Source organism: Leucoraja erinacea, chromosome 1 (genome assembly GCF_028641065.1).
Source record: "Leucoraja erinacea ecotype New England chromosome 1, Leri_hhj_1, whole genome shotgun sequence".
In the NCBI taxonomy this organism is placed as follows: Eukaryota; Metazoa; Chordata; class Chondrichthyes; order Rajiformes; family Rajidae; genus Leucoraja; species Leucoraja erinaceus.
Genome location: NC_073377.1, coordinates 145,731,205 through 145,748,946, shown reverse-complemented (window position 1 = coordinate 145,748,946; position 17,742 = coordinate 145,731,205). Strand labels below are relative to the sequence as shown.

At 43.0% G+C, this 17,742-nt stretch overlaps 1 protein-coding gene across 1 annotated transcript in view; it reads right to left on the bottom strand.

Annotated features, from left to right (window-relative positions):
• Window positions 1–17,742, bottom strand: part of LOC129702965 (annexin A10-like) — a 36,456-nt gene continuing 18,714 nt past the window's right edge. Inside the window, exons 6-9 of the mRNA XM_055645084.1 lie at window positions 16,809–16,904; window positions 16,592–16,650; window positions 9,062–9,184; window positions 1–1,780 (exon numbers count right to left, since the gene is read on the bottom strand). Of these exons, the coding sequence (XP_055501059.1) occupies window positions 1,712–1,780; window positions 9,062–9,184; window positions 16,592–16,650; window positions 16,809–16,904 (347 nt within the window). The 3' untranslated portion in view covers window positions 1–1,711. The remainder of the gene's footprint in view (window positions 1,781–9,061; window positions 9,185–16,591; window positions 16,651–16,808; window positions 16,905–17,742) is intronic.

The window sequence follows — 17,742 nt, the reverse complement described above, 5'->3', positions numbered from 1 at the left end:
GCTTATGGACAAAATGCTAGTAAATGGAATTAATGTGGATGAATGCTTTATGGTCAGCATGGATGTGGTGGACTGAAGCGTGGCATGAATCAAATGTTGAGGCTCCCTCTAGAAACCCCCTTGGCCCTGGAGGGTCTTCATTGCCATGGCACAGGACATCCGAGTTGTAGATAATATAAGCCGGCAGCCTCTTTAAGTCTCTCAATCAACATAGGAGAACAGTCCCTGGGTTCTGGAAGAACTAGTGGGGTGATTTCCAACTATTCAACATTCTTTAGTAGCTTCTAGTTGTTGGCAACTGTGAGTAAGACAACCAGTATTACCAGCTGAGCAGCTTAACATAACATGAATGCGAGGAACAATGCTATTTACAGACGAGGTAGTGGAGCGTCATCTTTTTATTTTTCTTTTAGAAACACTGGAAGATATTTTGTTTCAATAGCAAACAAACGGGGATTGAGGAATTTCTAGCCCTTCATGCTTTAATGATTGTAGTTGATATGTCTCTTATTATCGCTCCTCTTTACTGCACAGTTTTGTTTCCTTCGCCTAAAAAAGGACATATTAGCATTGGAACCAATCCAAAAGAGATTCACTGGGCTGATGGCTGGGGTGAGGGAATTGTCTTGTCAAGAGAGGCTGAATAGTTTGGGCCTGTATTCTTTGGAGTAAAGCAGAATGGGAGGGGATGCTATTAAAACACATAAGATCTGAAGGGGCCTCGACAAGGAAGATGTTGAGATGTAAAGATGCAAACAAATTTATTTTCACCAAGGGTAAGTGAATCTTGAATTCTCAACCCAAGATGTTTGCAGAGGTTTCATTATTAGCAGGTGAAGATGATGCATGTTTGAAAGCCCAAGGAATTGGGGACAATGGGAACCTGGCTCAGAAGAGGAGTTGAAGTTGGTAGAGATCAGCCATGTTCATATTAAATGGTGGGGCAAGATCGTGGGGTCAGGGGACCTTAGCCTATTTCTATATTCGTGTCATTTTGTGTTCACTGAAACCTCTCACCGGAAACACATTTGGTCATTGAATTTCAGGAATGAAATTCATGAATTTCAATGGCTGATATTTAAAAAAATGCATAACTTGGTCGATCATATAAGTGTTGTCAAGCCTTTTATGTTGAATGTTTTACCATTATTAGAGCTATATTTAACTGAAGTGCACTCCAGACATCTGCAATAAAATGCAACTTAAGAGGAAATAAATCTTTATTAATAATTTGAGTGATATAAATTGTATAATAACCAGTTCTAAAAGAGATATATCTGGAAACAATAATAGATTAAAGTTCCTTCATATGACAACACACACTGCTCTTCCAGCAATAACTATTTGGAAGCTGGAGCATTCATTATGAAATGTGTGGTTTACAGGACCATCAAAGGTTAAGGGAACGGGTTCCTTGATGATGTTGAAATTTCCCTGATATTTAAAATCATTAATATATAATCAAAATGCATGCTGCTTTTGTTCTACAATATTAAAATGATCTTAAAATGTTTAAAGTATGATTCACAATATTTATCAGAATATTTCTCTAAAGGTTCTCTGTAGTTCAACAAAAGAGATTTAGTTATGATAACTGAATAGGCTCGTACAATTAACTAATGTTTTGAAAGATAAGAATTTGACTTTATAATCTACATTCCCTGCAGTGAAGTTGGGTTTTGTTGACTTCAGACGTTTTATCTTCCTTCATTTAATATTGCTCAGCATCACCAGTACAAATTGCCAAGAGAGCTGTTTTATAGTGTCCTGATGCATATTTCTGAAAGAAATTAAAAAAAGGCATTTAAATAATCTTAGCTATCACTATTGTGACTTTGTCACAAGGGTTCGGTTAGATTTACTATTGTCACAGGTACTAAGGTACAGGGAAAAGGACGGGGAAATCAGATCAGATAACGCTATGCATAACTACAATCAAGTCAAACGCGTACAATAGGGAGAGGAGAAGATACCGAGTGCAGTATACAGTACTCCCGCATTGAATGCATCAGTTCCCTAGATTAAGCACCTATTTACACGAATACTATTTCACGTCATTCCCATCAGGTTTATCATATTCCACCATTCACTTACATACGAGGGGAAAGTACAGTGTTTTATTCATCTAGCGTATCTTTGGGGAAACTGGAGCACCTAGAGTAAATGCATGTGGTCACAGGGAGAATGTGCAAACTCCAAAGAGATAGCGCCGAAGATCAGAATTGAATCCAGGTCACTGGAGCGGCGAGACAGCAGCTTTAACAGTTAACTTTTTTTACTTTAAGAGATACAACGTGGAAACAGGATCTTCTGCCCACCGAGTCCGTGCTGCCGGCAATCGCCCCATACACTGACACTATCCTACACACTAGGGACAATTTACAATTTTTACCCCAAGCCAATAAACCGACAAACTTGCACGTCTTTGGAGTGTGGGAGAAAACTGTAATGCTCGAAGAAAACCCTTTACGGTCATAGGGACAACATGCAAACTCCACGCAGACAGCACCCACAGTCAGGATCGAACTGTGGTCTCTGGTGCTGCAAGGCAGCAACTCTACCGCTGTGCCACTGTACTGCCCAGCTGTGGCATGGTGCCATTGATATTTAATATCTAATTATATCTAAAATATCTAATAGACATAGATTTCTAAAGTATGTTATTGAATTTGTAATATCTGCTAATGATGCAAATGCCACAATTAAAACAAAACGGTTAAACGCATAAGTGAAAATGCTTGTCAGGCAGCACAATGGGTTGAGCTGTGCCTCACAGCGCCAGAGAACCGGGTTGGATCCTGACCTCCGGTGTTGTCTGTGACCTTGTGGGTTTTCTCCAGGTGCTCCAGTTTCACCCCACTTCTCAAAGTCAAAATGGCCTCTGTAAATGTTCCCTAGTATGTAGGACGTGAATGCGAAAATATGATACCATAAAACTAGTGTGAACGAGTAATCAATATTCAGTGGAGGGCCTATTTCCATGCTGTATATTTCAATCAATCAAAGTAGTGCAGAGATTTACAAAGTGATTTAATATTTGCATAGCATCATTTCATTTTGATATTTTGTCTTATGTGCATATATGTCTGTCAAAACAATTCCTCTTCATATATCCTTTATATTTTGTGCTAGTATTGAAGTAAATCATGTGTACAAGTTCAAGATGACCATAACACCAGAACAATGTTTGCAAGGAATTAATAAAGTTGACAATATTTATGTGCCAATTTTAAATTTGCTTACTCGGCAAAATGCATGGACATGGCTGTGGGATTTATCTACATCAAATCTGATGTTTTAAAGCAGGTTTCTGGGTTAAACTTGCAACTGGGAAACTTACTGTCCGGAAGTGGCGGCGCGGCTCTGGCTGCAGCGGCTCATCGGTGAGTGGCATATATAACTGGCTATCATCTGCGTAAAAGTGAAAGGAGATGCCATGCCTTCTTAAAATTGAGCCCAGAGGAAGTAGGTATAGAGAGAAGAGCAGGGGCCCTAAAATTGAGCCCTGTGGAACCCCATATACCAAGGGAGTGGAGGAGGATTCAAAGCCAGCAAGGCTTACACGCATGGTTCTGTCTGCCAGATAGGACCTGAACCATCCCAGGGCACTGCCACAGATGCCCACTTGGTGCTGTAATCGGGAAATTAAAATTCCATGGTCCACTGTATCGAAGGCGGCAGATAGGTCCAGCAAGACAAGAACCACATAATTACCGGAGTCGTTTGCCAGGAGGATGTCGTTAAAAACAGAGCTGACTGTGCTATGCATAGCTTTGAATCCAGACTGGAAAACCTCCCGAATATTGTGCTCGTCCAGGAAGAGTTTCAGCTGAGCATAAACTACTTTCTCCATGATTTTAGAGATAAATAGCAGCTTGGAGATCGGCCTAAAATTGGCCAGAACAGTTTGATCCAGGCCAGGCTTCTTAAGTAGTGGTTGCACTACTGCATGTTTAAAATTTTCGGGGACAACCCCAGAACACAAGCTACTGTTTATGATGGCAAGAACCGACTGCCCTATGCTCGGGAAAACCTCTTTAAAAAGAAGAGGAGGGACAGCATCACAAGGGGAACCCGACGGCTTCATATGGCTAACCACATCCTCTAGGCCCGACAATGTCAGAGGCATAAACTTATCGAATGCCACCAGGCATGGGGCCGGAACAGAGGGGTCAGAGGCAGGAGCTGAGATGAGAGCCCTTATAGAAACAACCTTATTGATAAAGAAGTGCAGGAAGTCATTGCACAATTCGGACGATGCTTCCAGGCAGACAGGCTGTGGGGCATTTAAAACAGAATCAATGGTTTTGAATAACACACGTGGGTCGTGACGCTTAGACACTATTATATTAGACAGGTAATATCTTTTGGCCTCTAACAGTATTTTGGTAATTACGCCAGCTGTCCTTTAGAATTTGCGATGAAACCTGCAGCCTGTCCTTCCACTTTCGTTCAGCTCTGCGACACTCCCGTCGAGCTGTACGAGTTACGTCACTGAACCAGGGCTCGGGTTTAGCTCTGGGCTGCAAAGTTTTTAATGGAGCCACAGAGTCCAGTATAGTTGTGCAGGAGGAGTGGAACCAAGAACTAATCTCCTCCGTACCAAGGGAAGTGGACGCAGAGGGGGCACAGAGCTGATCGAAAGCAGCAGAGAATTGGCCAGCAGCAGAAGGGTTAAAGGTCCGACAGCGCCGAGCAGACGCTACTGGTCTAACTGCAGCACAGGAAAAACCAACAACAAATAGTACAGGCATGTGATCAGAAAACACACTATCACAGACCTCCAAGTTTTACACAGGCAAGCCATAAGAGAGAACAAGGTCCAATGTATGTCCATGTTCGTGTGTGGGACCAGACACACACTGCTCAAAATTAAAAGAGTCAATAAGACTTAAAAAGTCCTTCACCACCGGCTTATCAGGACAGCACACGTGTATGTTAAAATCCCCAACCATAAGGACACGGTCATAGTTGGGCATAATCCCAGCCAGAAACTCAGAAAAGTCATTCACAGAGTCCTTATGGTATTTGGGGGGTCGGTAGATGACAGCACAAAACACCGTGTCGGAGCGACCCACCTCAAATAAAGTAGCTTCAAAGCTGGAGAACATTGATAATGTAGTGCACTGCTTGCATTTAAAATTGCTTTTATAAATGGCTGCAGTTCCACCACCACGGCCCGACATCCGCGGCGAGTTGAAATAAGAGCAGCCCGCCGGCAAAAGTTCAACAAAAGCGCTGCACTCACTAGGACCGATCCAAGTCTCTGTCACACAGAGGAAGTCCAGGGCTCGGGAGCAGAAGAAATCCCTCAAGATAAAAGTTTTGTTTGCCAGCGATCTGGCGTTCACCAGGCCAACCCGGGAAGGGGATGGACTCTTTAGGTCTGCAGATCGGGGAGCCCGGGGCAGTGTCCGCAGGTTCCGGATATTCACCCCGCGATGGCGGGGCCGAGGAGAGCAGGGGGAGCGGAGCCGGTCCCGCTGCAGCCTCCGATCGTAAGAGAGTAGGGGGGGAGGGGGGGAGGAAAGGAGCAGCCTGAAACAGCCGGCACACCCAGCGACCACCCCCGTCCCCTCCGAGGCGGCGTGTCCGGCCAGTTCTCCGGGCCGTGGCAGGCGGGCAGCGCTCTACATCTTCCGGGAGGATATGGTCCGGTGGCAGCTGAGAAGCACCAGGCTGGAGACCCCGGAAGAGCGGGCACACCTGGTGGCCGCCCCCCTCCCCTCCGAGGCGGGGTGTCCGGGCAGCTCTCCAGGCCGCAGCAGGCAGGCAGCGCTCTGTACCCTCTGGAAGGAGGTGGTCCGGTGGCAGCTGAAAAGCACCAGGCTGAAGACCCCAAAGGCGAAACCCACGAAGAAGTCGCTGACAAGGGAGTTGCTGACGGCCGCGTCCGGGTGCACCCAGTTTAAAACTCACCAGTCAACCGCTGCACTTTCCACGGCGTCGGCAACGCTTCCTTCGAGGCAAGGCCCAGTCCAGGTGAGTCGAGATTCCAGATAAGACCGGGGGCAGGGTATTATATTCGCGATAGTCAAACGCACCGACAGACGCACCAACATTATGTCGAAGATGCAGAATAATGAAAGACTTGGATAGAGTGGACGTGGTATGGATGTTTCCACTAGTGTATAGTTCTAGAGACCGTAGCCTGAGAATTAAAGGACGTTCTTTTATGAGAGAGATGAGGAGAAATTTCTTTAGTCAGAGGCAAAGATCCTATAGCAAGCAAGATAGATCACTCGACGAAAAAGACGTAGTATAGTCATGGGCAGATTCATGGGTAATTTTTGGCCCCATTTCCGTAACCGGCTTCCGTCTCCGCACCAAATATCCCATAGTGGACAAAGATACTAGTGCGGAGACTGAAGCTGGTTACGGAAACATCCTCATAAAATTAAACGTTCTTTGGGAAAAATCCTCTCGTTTTCAGAACTATAATTTATTAACACAAACTGTTCCCCCGCAACGTTGATTACACTGCGAGTTGGGTCGGGTTACTGAAATGGATGAAAAAAAGGCCCAAGTTCCGCTCCGTTGCATACTACACATCAGCCCATTGCATTTAGAAGGAGTGGTCTATATTGCTCCGCTATAGGATCTTTGGTCAGAGGGTCAGTGCCGGATTTAGATGAAGAGAGGCCCTAGGCTATTCCACTTGTGAGACCCCTCCCAATCCCCACCCCCATGACTAGAGGAACATGGAAGAGTCCACCAGATTTACACCGATGTGTAGCCGAGCATGGCCAATGAGGTAAGGGGCTGGAAAGGCGCTTTTAAAAAATGTATTTATTGCCAGTGCTAGTGTCGAGTTATCGGCTTAAAACAGTATTATACTGAAATGGAGGGCATGGATTGCATTTATCAAAACAGGGCGGACCACGTGAAGGTTGCAATTTCCCACCCCCTTTTTTCCCCTGAAGTATAGGAAGCTGCGGAGTGACCTTATTGGGGTATACAAAATTATGAGGGGCATCAATAAGGTGGATATTCACAATCTTTTTCACAGGGTGGACAGCCTAAGTTTTAAGGACATCGCTTTAAGGTGAGAGATCGAAAAGGGATCTTAGTAGGTATGTTGCAAAGCCTACCTGAAGCGTGGCTAAAAATCTGGCGCTGCGGGTGTGCGCGATTTTGGCGCCGTTTAGAGGGGGGCGGGTTTAAAACGCGATTTTCACTAGGCTTCCAATCGAAGATGTTCAGCCTAGTAAATCATTAACGAAAAATCGCTGAAAGACCCCGTCGCAAAAGGTATTATTAGTTTTTATGGCCTTGTATAATAGTTATAATAGTTTAAAATTCACTCTCTAAACCCGCGACCTCACGCAACCACAGGGTCGCATGGAGCTGTATACAGAAGGTATGTAGCTTATTTTTACATTAAAAAGGGCTTCTTAAGAATCCTTTATACAAAGTTTACTATTGCGAGTAGCTAATTTTGGGCTCTTTATATCCCGCAGTATTTTTCTGGGCATTTGAGGGCACAAATCTACCGCAATGTGAACGTTCTAAACCAGCGCGTTCACAGGAACCCACTAGAAAGCTGATTTAAATGAACTTTAATTTACAGCAATTGAACACTAAATTCCTTCCATTTGGCCTATAAATTAATGTAAATGAGATTTCAAAATCATGTTTTATTGTGAATTATTTATGAATATTATTTGGACACTTGGGCTATTTAAAAATGTTAATCATTTATTAAGAAATGGATAGATGTTTAGATCTAGTAATTGAAGTTTGAAATTAGCTACACTTGGGTAACTAACTAATTATATGTTTTAATTTCAGGTCATCCAAGTAAGATTATTTTATATTTGTTTCAGAATGGTTCAATCTACGATAACTGAAAATTTCATTCAGTTCTCTTAATTTTTAAGAAGGTTATGGCCTTTTGACAGCACACGATCACAGCTTTTTTGTCTTGTCCATAGAAAATCAATAGAGGAAAAGATGCTAATTTCCGAGTATGAAAATGGCCATAACTTTTTAAATACTTGAGATATGAAAGTGAATTAGGTGTCAAATTAAACTTCTTTTTATGCTTTATCTGATGGGATAAATTACAGACTTGATTTTTTTAAATCTAAAAATGCTGTAACATTGCTAATCTTAGGGGCAACTTTTCCCACACAGAGGGTGGTCGGTATTTGGAACAAGCTGCCAGGGGAAGTGGTAGAGGCAGCTGCAATTGTAATATTAAAAGGGCAAGTATGTGGATTGAAAAGGTGTGGAGGACATGAGTCCAATGAAGGCAAACCGGATTAGCATGGATAAGCATCTGGTTAGATGGACCAAAGGGCATCTTTCCATGCTGTATTACTAAATTACTTCTAAGAGTGTCAAGCATTCCAGGAGTAGGGTCCCAGCAGTTCATTGCCTAAGGACAATGTGACACTGATACCATATTACGCCACACCTGACACCTCCTGGGTGCAGATGTTCAACTTGGTGAATTCACTACCCAGGTAAGGCAGGGTAAATGTCCACCCTGAACTGCCTTACCAGTGGATCAGTTCAGCTGTATCCAATTAAATTATTAGTATGGTGCTAATAAAAAGAAAATAACATTAAAGTTAGATTTAGGAGAATAATTATTCTAAATAATGGCCATGAGTACAACACATATGCTGACAGACTGATTTACCACGCATGAGTTGTGGTAAAGACAACGGCAAATCCGATTGTTAAGGAATTGCTTGGACACTACATGTGTTTGTGCCTTTGATCGGACTTTACTGGCTTTATCTTGCATGGAATGGAATGGATGGACTACCTTAATGTCACATGTGACTATGCACGGGGAAATTCTTTGCTTGCACACCCAATTATTATGAATAGCAGCCACCTAAGGCTCCCCCCCCCCCAAGCGGTTCCTCCACACCGGGTCCCCATTGTCCATTATTTTCCTCTTATCATGTATCTGTACACTGTGAATAGTTTGATTTTAATCATGTATTGTCTTTCCGCTGACTGGTTAGCATGCAACAAAAGCTTTTCACTGTACCTGGTACACATGACAATAAACTAAACTGAATTAAACTCAATAAGTAATCCATACCTTGATATCATGATGTAGTGAATTTCCATAGCTGGTCTTGTAAATTGTTTTAATATTCATCAGGTCAACTTCACTCCTTGAAATCATGATCCTTATGACGGTTCTGTTGTGAAAGCCTTCGTCCTAAGGTTATAAAAATTGTGGTTATCGATTTGGCCTCTGCAAACTATTCCCTCTGTGTGCAGTGCCTATTAGGTTTGTTTGAGTTTAATTTACCACAAAATTATGCAATTAATGCTTTCTTATATAGTCATGATGAAATTTGTGGTTAGTGTAATTATTAAATATGACATAAAAAATTCACATGATGGATGATTATGCTGTATCATACTCTAAGCAGTTGGCAACATTTGCAGGGAATGCAATTTGGCATGTTGCAAAATCAAAGGCGCAGCGGTAGAGTCTTACAACGCAGGCAGCGACGGAGACCCGGGTTTGATCCCGACTACGGGTGCTGTCTGTACGGAGTTAGTACATTCCCCCCGTGGCCCCGTGGGTTTTCTCCAAGATCTTCATTCCCTTTCACATTCCAAACACGTACAGGTTTGTAGGTTAATTGGCTTGGTATGTGTAAATTGTCCCTAGTGTGTGTTGGCTTGTGTTAATGTGCGGGGATCGCTGGTTGGTGCGGACACAGTGGGCCAAAGGGCCTGTTTCTGTGCTGTATCTCTAACCTAAACTAAACTAAAGAACGATCCTAATACCAAATCTAGCCTGATACAAGGTTTAAGAGGCTATTTTGCCAATTTAGATGCTTCTCAGTAAAACCCCTGTCTCACAGTACGAGTCCACCCACGAGTGATCCCTAGTTTAAAACAAATCAAACTTGTGGTAATCACGTAGAATTAACATAGCGGGAACGTTGGAGCTCGTAACGCTAATGGCAGGTACTCGGGAAACTTGTTAACTCGTGAAAATCTTTCAACATGATGAAAGGTTTCCATGAGTCAAATTTACTCTTGTAGTAAAAATGTTAAACTTTTAAACTCGTTGTAAGAACGTAGTAGCCCGTGAGTTTACTCTTTAACTCAGCGGGACAGGCAGCATTTCAGGAGAGAAGAAAAGGGTGACGGGATGACGTTTCCAAAATTCTGCTGCATCTATGTGTTACTCCAGCACTGTGTGTTCACTTTTTGTCAACCAGCATCTGCCCTTTCTTGTGTATGACATTATTTGTATCAGTGGCAGTTGATTGTCGCTCCCTTCAGTTTCCCAGGAGGTCAGGACGAGGATTAGAGTTGGGAGGGAAAGGGGGGGGGGTTGGGGGGCAGGGGGGGGGGGGGGGGGGGGGGGGGGGGGGGGGGGGGGGGGGGGGGGGGGGGGGGGGGGAAGGGGGGGGGGGGGGGGGGGGGTTTGGGGTGACTTAGTACGGGAGACAAGTGTAGGAGAGGTGTACTGACTGTGTGGGCAGACACTTTGGAAGTGATTGTTTATGAGGTTCATTGTTGAGGACTTCATAATGCAGAGAGCATTATAAACAGTGGAGCAATTAACCCTGGAAAGGGGGGAGACTTCTCTCTGAGTTGGACCCAGGAAACTGAAGCAGGCTTACGTAGACTTAATATTTTCTTGAGGTTATTAACGACAGATAAATGGATGGGAAGGATTTAGAGGGCTATGGGCCACATGTAGGCAAATAGGACTACCCCAAGACGCCAACTTGGACGGCATGGCCAAGCTGGGCCGAAGGCCCTGTTTCCGTGTTGTACAGCACCATGACTACGGCCTATCCATTGGGATTGACATGTTTTGTATTTTTCCTTTTTAAAGATGCAGTGTATTTTGGTGACTATTGCACACTGCAGACCAGAAGCGCCTTCAATGCCCAGTTATACCAGATCCACACAAAATCTTTTTTTGCGGCAACTGTTTATAATGCTCTCTGCATTATGAAGTCCTCGACAGTGAACCCCATGGGCAATCACTACCAAAGTGTCTGCCCACACAGTCAGTACATCTCTCCTACACTTGTCTCCCATACCAAGTCACCCCCCCCCCCCCCCCCCCCCCCCCCCCCCACCTTTCCCTCCCAACTCCAGTACTCCGTCCCGACCCCCTGGGAAACTGATGGGAGCGAGAATCAACTGCCACTGATACAAATAATGTCATACACAAGAAAGGGCAGATGCTGGTTGACAAAAAGTGAACACACGGTGCTGGAGTAACAAAAAGACGCAGCAGAATATTGGAAACATCATCCTGTCACCCATTCCTTCTCTACAGAGATGCTGCCTGTCCCGCTGAGTTAAAGGGTGCCCACGGTGGACTCACAAGTCACTACGGTAAACTCACGGGCTACTACGTTCTTACAACGAGTTAAAAGAGTAAAATTTTTACTTCAAGAGTAAATTTGACTTGTGGAAATCTTTCATCATGTTGAAAGATTTTCACGAGTTAACAAGTTTCTCGAGTACCTGCCGTTAGCGCCACGAGTCGCTAAGCCACGTCCACGAGTTCCGACATTCTCGCTACGTTAATTCTACATGATTCTCGGGATCACTCGTGAGTGGACTCGCACAGTGAGACGGGGCCAAGTCTAGCTTCTGTTGTTGGGTTCCATGCGATGAAGTAAACTGACTCTTCCAAATGTATCACAAAGTCCACAATTCTTGTATTTGACATGCACAGGCTGAGGTCATTGATCAACTGCTGCTTCAATGCTTAGTTCTAATCATTGGTTCTATGTGTAATCAGTGGCACAAACCAGCAAGATTCTACCCTGTGACATGTCAAGCTGTGAAAATTTTACTTTTATTTGAACATTGGCGTTTATCGGAATATTTTGCAGGTATACCTGGTAAGTACCTCATGCCCTGCATGTACCTCATGTCCAATGAAAATGTTATCAGCTGTTCTGCTCGCCCCATAACAGTTCTGGTTCCCCCATTACAGGAAGGATGTGGAGTCTTTGGAGAGGGTGCAGTAAAGGTTTACCAAAGGTTTGCTTGGAATATAGAGTAATAGCTATAAGGAAAGGTTAGACAAACTTAGATTGCTTATTTTGCAGCATCAGAAGATGAGAGGAGACTAGATAGAAGTATATAAAACTATGAGAGGTATAGATAGGGTAGACAGTCATAACCTTTTTCCCAGGGTGGAGATGTCAAATATTAAAGGACATAGCACAAGGGTGAGAGAGACAAAGTTTAAAGGAGATGTGTTGGGAAAGTTTCTTACACAGAGAATGGTAGGTGCCTGAAACGTACTGCTGGGGTGGTTGTGGAGGCTGATATGATAGTGGCGCTTAAGAGGCATACGGATAGGCACATGGATATGTAGGAAATTGAGGCGTTTGTGCAGGCAGAGGAGATTAGTTTAACTTGACATCATGTTTGGTGTGGACATGATGTGGAAGGGTCTGTTTCAATCATGTACTGTCATATGTTATCTCTGTTAAGGCAATATCATGGTGTAGCCCGAGGTGTTGTGGTATATGTCAGGGATCATCTTCTGAATTCCATATTTAGCTTGGCCTTTAAATGCGCCCGTTAGGATATGTCATCTGTGTACCTCAGCTCCATGTTGGAGTGCCCTCGGTTTTGGAGTGAAAGTATCACATCTTTTACTGTTGCCTATCTGCCATGTAGATAGGCTCCACTCCATTGGGAAGCTTGTGGGAGGTGAGGGTTGTGAGGTGAAAGATAGGGAAAGAGTTCCTCTCAGCCACTGATGCTGCATTTCTGTAGAGAGGCTGATGGGGAGTGCGGAGGAATCGCAAATTCCTCCACAGGTGGAGTTGTTGGTACAGGCGAGGATAGGTGTAGGCGGGGAGTGGGTGCGGCAACAGTAGTTTGAGAGATAGTGTGCTCCTTCCACCATTTACAATGGGCTTCTGCATGTTCTCAATGAGGGGACTGCAGGTTGTGAATGTTACAGATTCAAGTTGTTCAATTTTAGCACGTACTGGGTGCTGCTGTCAGATTAAATCTATAAAGATAACTCAATGTTGTTCACAATTTCAGCCCATAGTTGATGTATACTCGCAATTAGTTCCTATAAATGTTTATTACATCTCATTATCTCTACTTTCAATCATACTCAATTGTATTAATTAAATATAGAAGCACATTATCCATCAAAATAACAATTTATCTTTATTTACTCTATTGAATCCTAGCATGTTATTAAAGACCTCGATCAAATCTGCCCTTAGTAATTCTGAGAAAAATCACTCTAATTTCTTCATTCAGCATATTATTATAATTTATCCTCCTTGGAGCCAATGTAATAAACCTCTTCTGTGCCCCTTCTTGAAGTGCATACGTGAAAATGAATACAATATATTAGCTGTAGGTAAATTAATGTCTTAGAAAATCTAGTTTCTTCTAGTTTAGTTTAGAGATACAGCGTGGAAACAGGCCCTTCGGCCCATCAGGTCCACGCTGACCAGCGATCCCCGCACATTATCACTATCCTTCACCGACCAGGGACGATTTTTACATTTAACATGCCAATTAACCTACAAACCTGTATATCTTTGGAGTCTTCTGTTTTTGATGATACTGTTAATAACATTCAGGCTTACAAGACTCGGAATATTACGTCCCACAAGTGCAAGCCAGCAAAAGATGGGGTTTAAATTATCTCAATTACTGGCTTGTGGTGCATATTATTGTGGATCATACATCCTCAAGTGTTCATCCAGGTACACTTTAAATGTAAATATGATTTCTGCCTCCACTTTGCAGTAAATTCAAGTGAATTATTTTTACATCTCCCTTCCTTTAGCATTATCAACAATTCACCAATCTTTCCTGTCACTTCAAAAAGATCTGTGCACAAATATCTCCAGCCCGTTCAATTTTCCATATCAACATATCAACACATTCTTCCTGTCAAATATTTTCTTTCGCTCTTCTGCATTGAATTTCATGTTCTGTATTTCTGATTTTATAACAGTAGGGGGCCCCAGTGCTTGCAGGATATCAACTTCCTGTTTCATAAAGAGGATTTGAGTATCGGAGCAAGGAGGTCCTACTGCAGTTGTACAGATGCACTGGTGAGACCGCACCTGGAGTATTGTGTGCAATTTTGGTTTCCTAATTTGAGGAAGGACATTATTGCTATTGAGGGAGTGCAGCATAGGTTCACCAGGTTAGGTCCCGGGATGGCGGGACTGTCATATGATGAAAGAATGGATCGACTGGGCTTATATTCACAGGAATTTGAGAAGGGATTTTATAGAAACATATAACATTCTTAAAGGAGTGGATAGGCTAGATGCAGGCAAAATGTTCCCGATGTTGGGGGAGTCCAGAACCTGGGGTCACAATGAAGAATAAGGGGTAGGCCATTTAGGACTGAGATGAAGAAAAACATTTTCACCCAGAGAGTTGTGAATCTGTGGAACTCTCTGCCACAGAAGGCAGTGAAGGCCGATTCACTAGATGTTTTCAAGAGAGAGTTACATTTCGCTCTTAGGGCTAAAGGAATCGAGGGATATGGGGAAAAAGCAGGAGTGGGGTACGGATTTTAGATGATCAGTCATGATCATATTGAATGGCAGTGCTGGCTCGAAGGGCAATGGCCTATTCTTGCACCTATTTTTCTATGTTTCTAAAGGCTCCTTTTCTAAATTCATAGTCAGTCAGCATTTAAGCATTTACATCATATAGAACAAGAAATTAGCAAACAAAATAATAGATGTTAGCTGAATATGAATATACGTAGAACATAGAACTGTACGACACAAGAATAGGCTCTTCGTCCCACAATGTCTGTGCCGAATATGATGCCATGATAATCTCTTATCTACCTGCTTAAAATCTATATCCCTCCATTCCCTGCATATCCACATCAGGGATCCAAAAGCCACTTAAATGCAACTATCGTTATGATCTCAACCACCAACCCAGGCAGTGTGTTCCAGGCACTCATAACCCTATGTGTAAAAAACGTTGTCCCTTACATCTCCTTTAAACTCTGCCCCCCTCTCTTAAAGCTATCTCCTCTAGTATTTGATTTTTTTTCCATTCTGGGGGAAATGTTCTGACAGTCTGCCCTATCTTTGCATCGCATCATTTTATATAGTTCCATCAGGTTTCTGTGCAATCTCCAGCATTCCAGAGAAAACAATCCATGTCTGTCCAGCCTCTCCCTGTAGCTAATCCAGGCATATGCTCCAAAAAATGTTTGAAAGGTTTTGGCAAGGTGGCTGAGCCAAGGTAGACGGTAAAGCAAGATGAGGTGTTTTCCTTTCACAAGTTCCTCTATAGTTAGCGCAGGGAGACTAGCAGCTAGGACAGTTGTATGCTTCTTCAGCCAAATGTGGGATGTCAGGGAGACTTCCAGTCTTCCTGTGGACTACACCTATGGGAGCTGCATGCAGCTGCAGCCTCTTACAGACAGCATTAAGAAACTTGAGCTACGGCTGAATGACCACATCCTTGTCTGGGGCTGTGAGAGTCTAAGTGATAAGTGTCATTGTGAGGTGGTCACGCCTAAGGAACAGGCAGAAAGTATAGTGTCGGAAGAAATTGCAGATGCCGGTTTACCTCCCTGCAGAGCACGATGTCCGTCGGGGAATATTGCCCACTGGCCCGCTCCAGACTGCAGGAGTACGTGCTGAGGGGTGCACTGAAGCTCGGTGCAGCCAACGCCAAGGCACTTTGGGGGAAGACCACAGTCTAGTGTCCTTCCGCTGCTGGATATTGGGGGGCAGGGAGTGGTGGAAATGCCCCTCATACAAGGGAAGGGATGTCACCCTAGGGGGCTACATGAGTGGCATGGGTGGGTGATAAAATAGTGTGTAAACAGTATTTAATGTATGTATAGCCTCCGAGAATATCGGAAGACTTTTTTTGCAACAGTTGTTGTATTGTCCATATTTTTTTACTTAAATAAAGTTTATTTTGATTAAAAGAAAGATGCTGGTTCAAACCAAAGATAGACAAATAGCAAGAGTAACACGGTGTTGGTGAGGCTACACTTGGAGTATTATGTTCAGCTTTGGTCAGCCTGCTATGGAAAATATGTCATTGTGCTGGAAAGAGTACAGAGAGGATTTACAAGGATGTTGCTGGGACTCAAAGCCCTGAGGTACAATGTTGGGCAGGCTAGGTCTTTATTCCTCGGGGACTGGAAGATGCTGGGCGATCTTATAGAGGTGTGTACAAACATCAGGGAAATAATCAAGAGGAGTGCACAGTCTTTTCCCCTGGTTATGACTATCACGAACCCGAGGGCATGCATTCATGGTGAGAGGAGAAAGGTTAAATAGGAACTCGAGGGGCACACAAAGGATGCTGGGGACATGAAATGAGCTGCCATAGGAAGTAGTTGAGGTGGGTATAATAACAATATTTAAAAGACATTTGGACAGGTATGTGGATAGGAAGGATTTAGAGGCATGTGGATCAGATCGGGTAAGTAGGATTAGCTTAGATGGGGTATCTTGATCAACATGGACAAGTTGAGCCAAAGTGTCTGTTTCTGTACTGTATGTGTCCGACATATCATTTGGATTGTACTGATGAATTTCAATTTGATTTAAGAAAATGATCTGCAGTGGCTTAGAACTACATTACTTACGTATATGGCAGTGTAGAGCTTGCGTGCAAAATAAGAAGGTTTGCCTCTAACACAAAGGACTAGGAGAAATGACATAAAAAGGTATAGATTAATCATGATGACAACAGAGATAAACAAAAATATAAACTTAAAGTTGGAATGCAATGCATTTTGTAACTAAACTGCAACCTAAACCTAATATTTAGCACACATTACTCAGTTAACATGTTTAACTCACCAATTGCACCAAGTAATTGCTGAAAGTTTCCGTCATAGCAGTTCTTTATTGCATCTTGAATATCTTGACCATACACGAGTTGGAACTCTTGAAAAGCTGCAAATAAATGTGAGATTAAAGAACGTTAAGAGGCTTTTCAGCAATGATTTAATCATCTACCTCCAGCAAATTAATAAGGACCGATTTCTGGCAGTTTTAACAGATAAGTTAATTTAGTGGAATACCAGGTCGTAAAGAAAATAATGTCATCAAGATTGGAGTCATAGCTGCCATGACTTAAAGTCATAGGGAGGCAAATATGCTTCCATGATAACTATTTTCGGAAATGTATCTTGATGTCAGATTCATAACTTGTCGTTTGCATAGGAAATATTTGCATATGCTTGAAGAGGACAGACATCCTATTGCTCAAATCACACCTAACAAAGTACAGAAATAAAACATAGAAAATAAGTTTTATTTATTGTAGCTTTCGCAAGTCAAGGTCATCCTTCATGATGGGGCATGTTAATAAGGAAAACATTTAGTGTTGCCAGGAATTTATTTACTATCATATCCATTAAAGGAATATTAACATGTCCAAGCATTTTAATTACTTCATGACCAAATTTTATTACATGTTTATAACATTAATTACAAAATCTATTGTGTTGACCCAAGATCACAAATTATGGTCCAACGGTTGGTTGGTTGGTTGCTGGAAGTGTGCAGTGATCTCTGTTCACCTATTGGGCTGCTCCTTGATCCCTTCTCAAATGACAATGAAGAACTTTAATTTTAATTTGAAAACATGGATGCACTTGCTACCTAACAATGTACCTAACAATGTTTTATGCTGGCATTAGGTGGGAAATTGAGATGGAACCTCTAACTGAGGCTCAGCATCTGTAAAATCCAACTCTTGTATTGCCAAAGTCTGGATGATCCAGTTCGC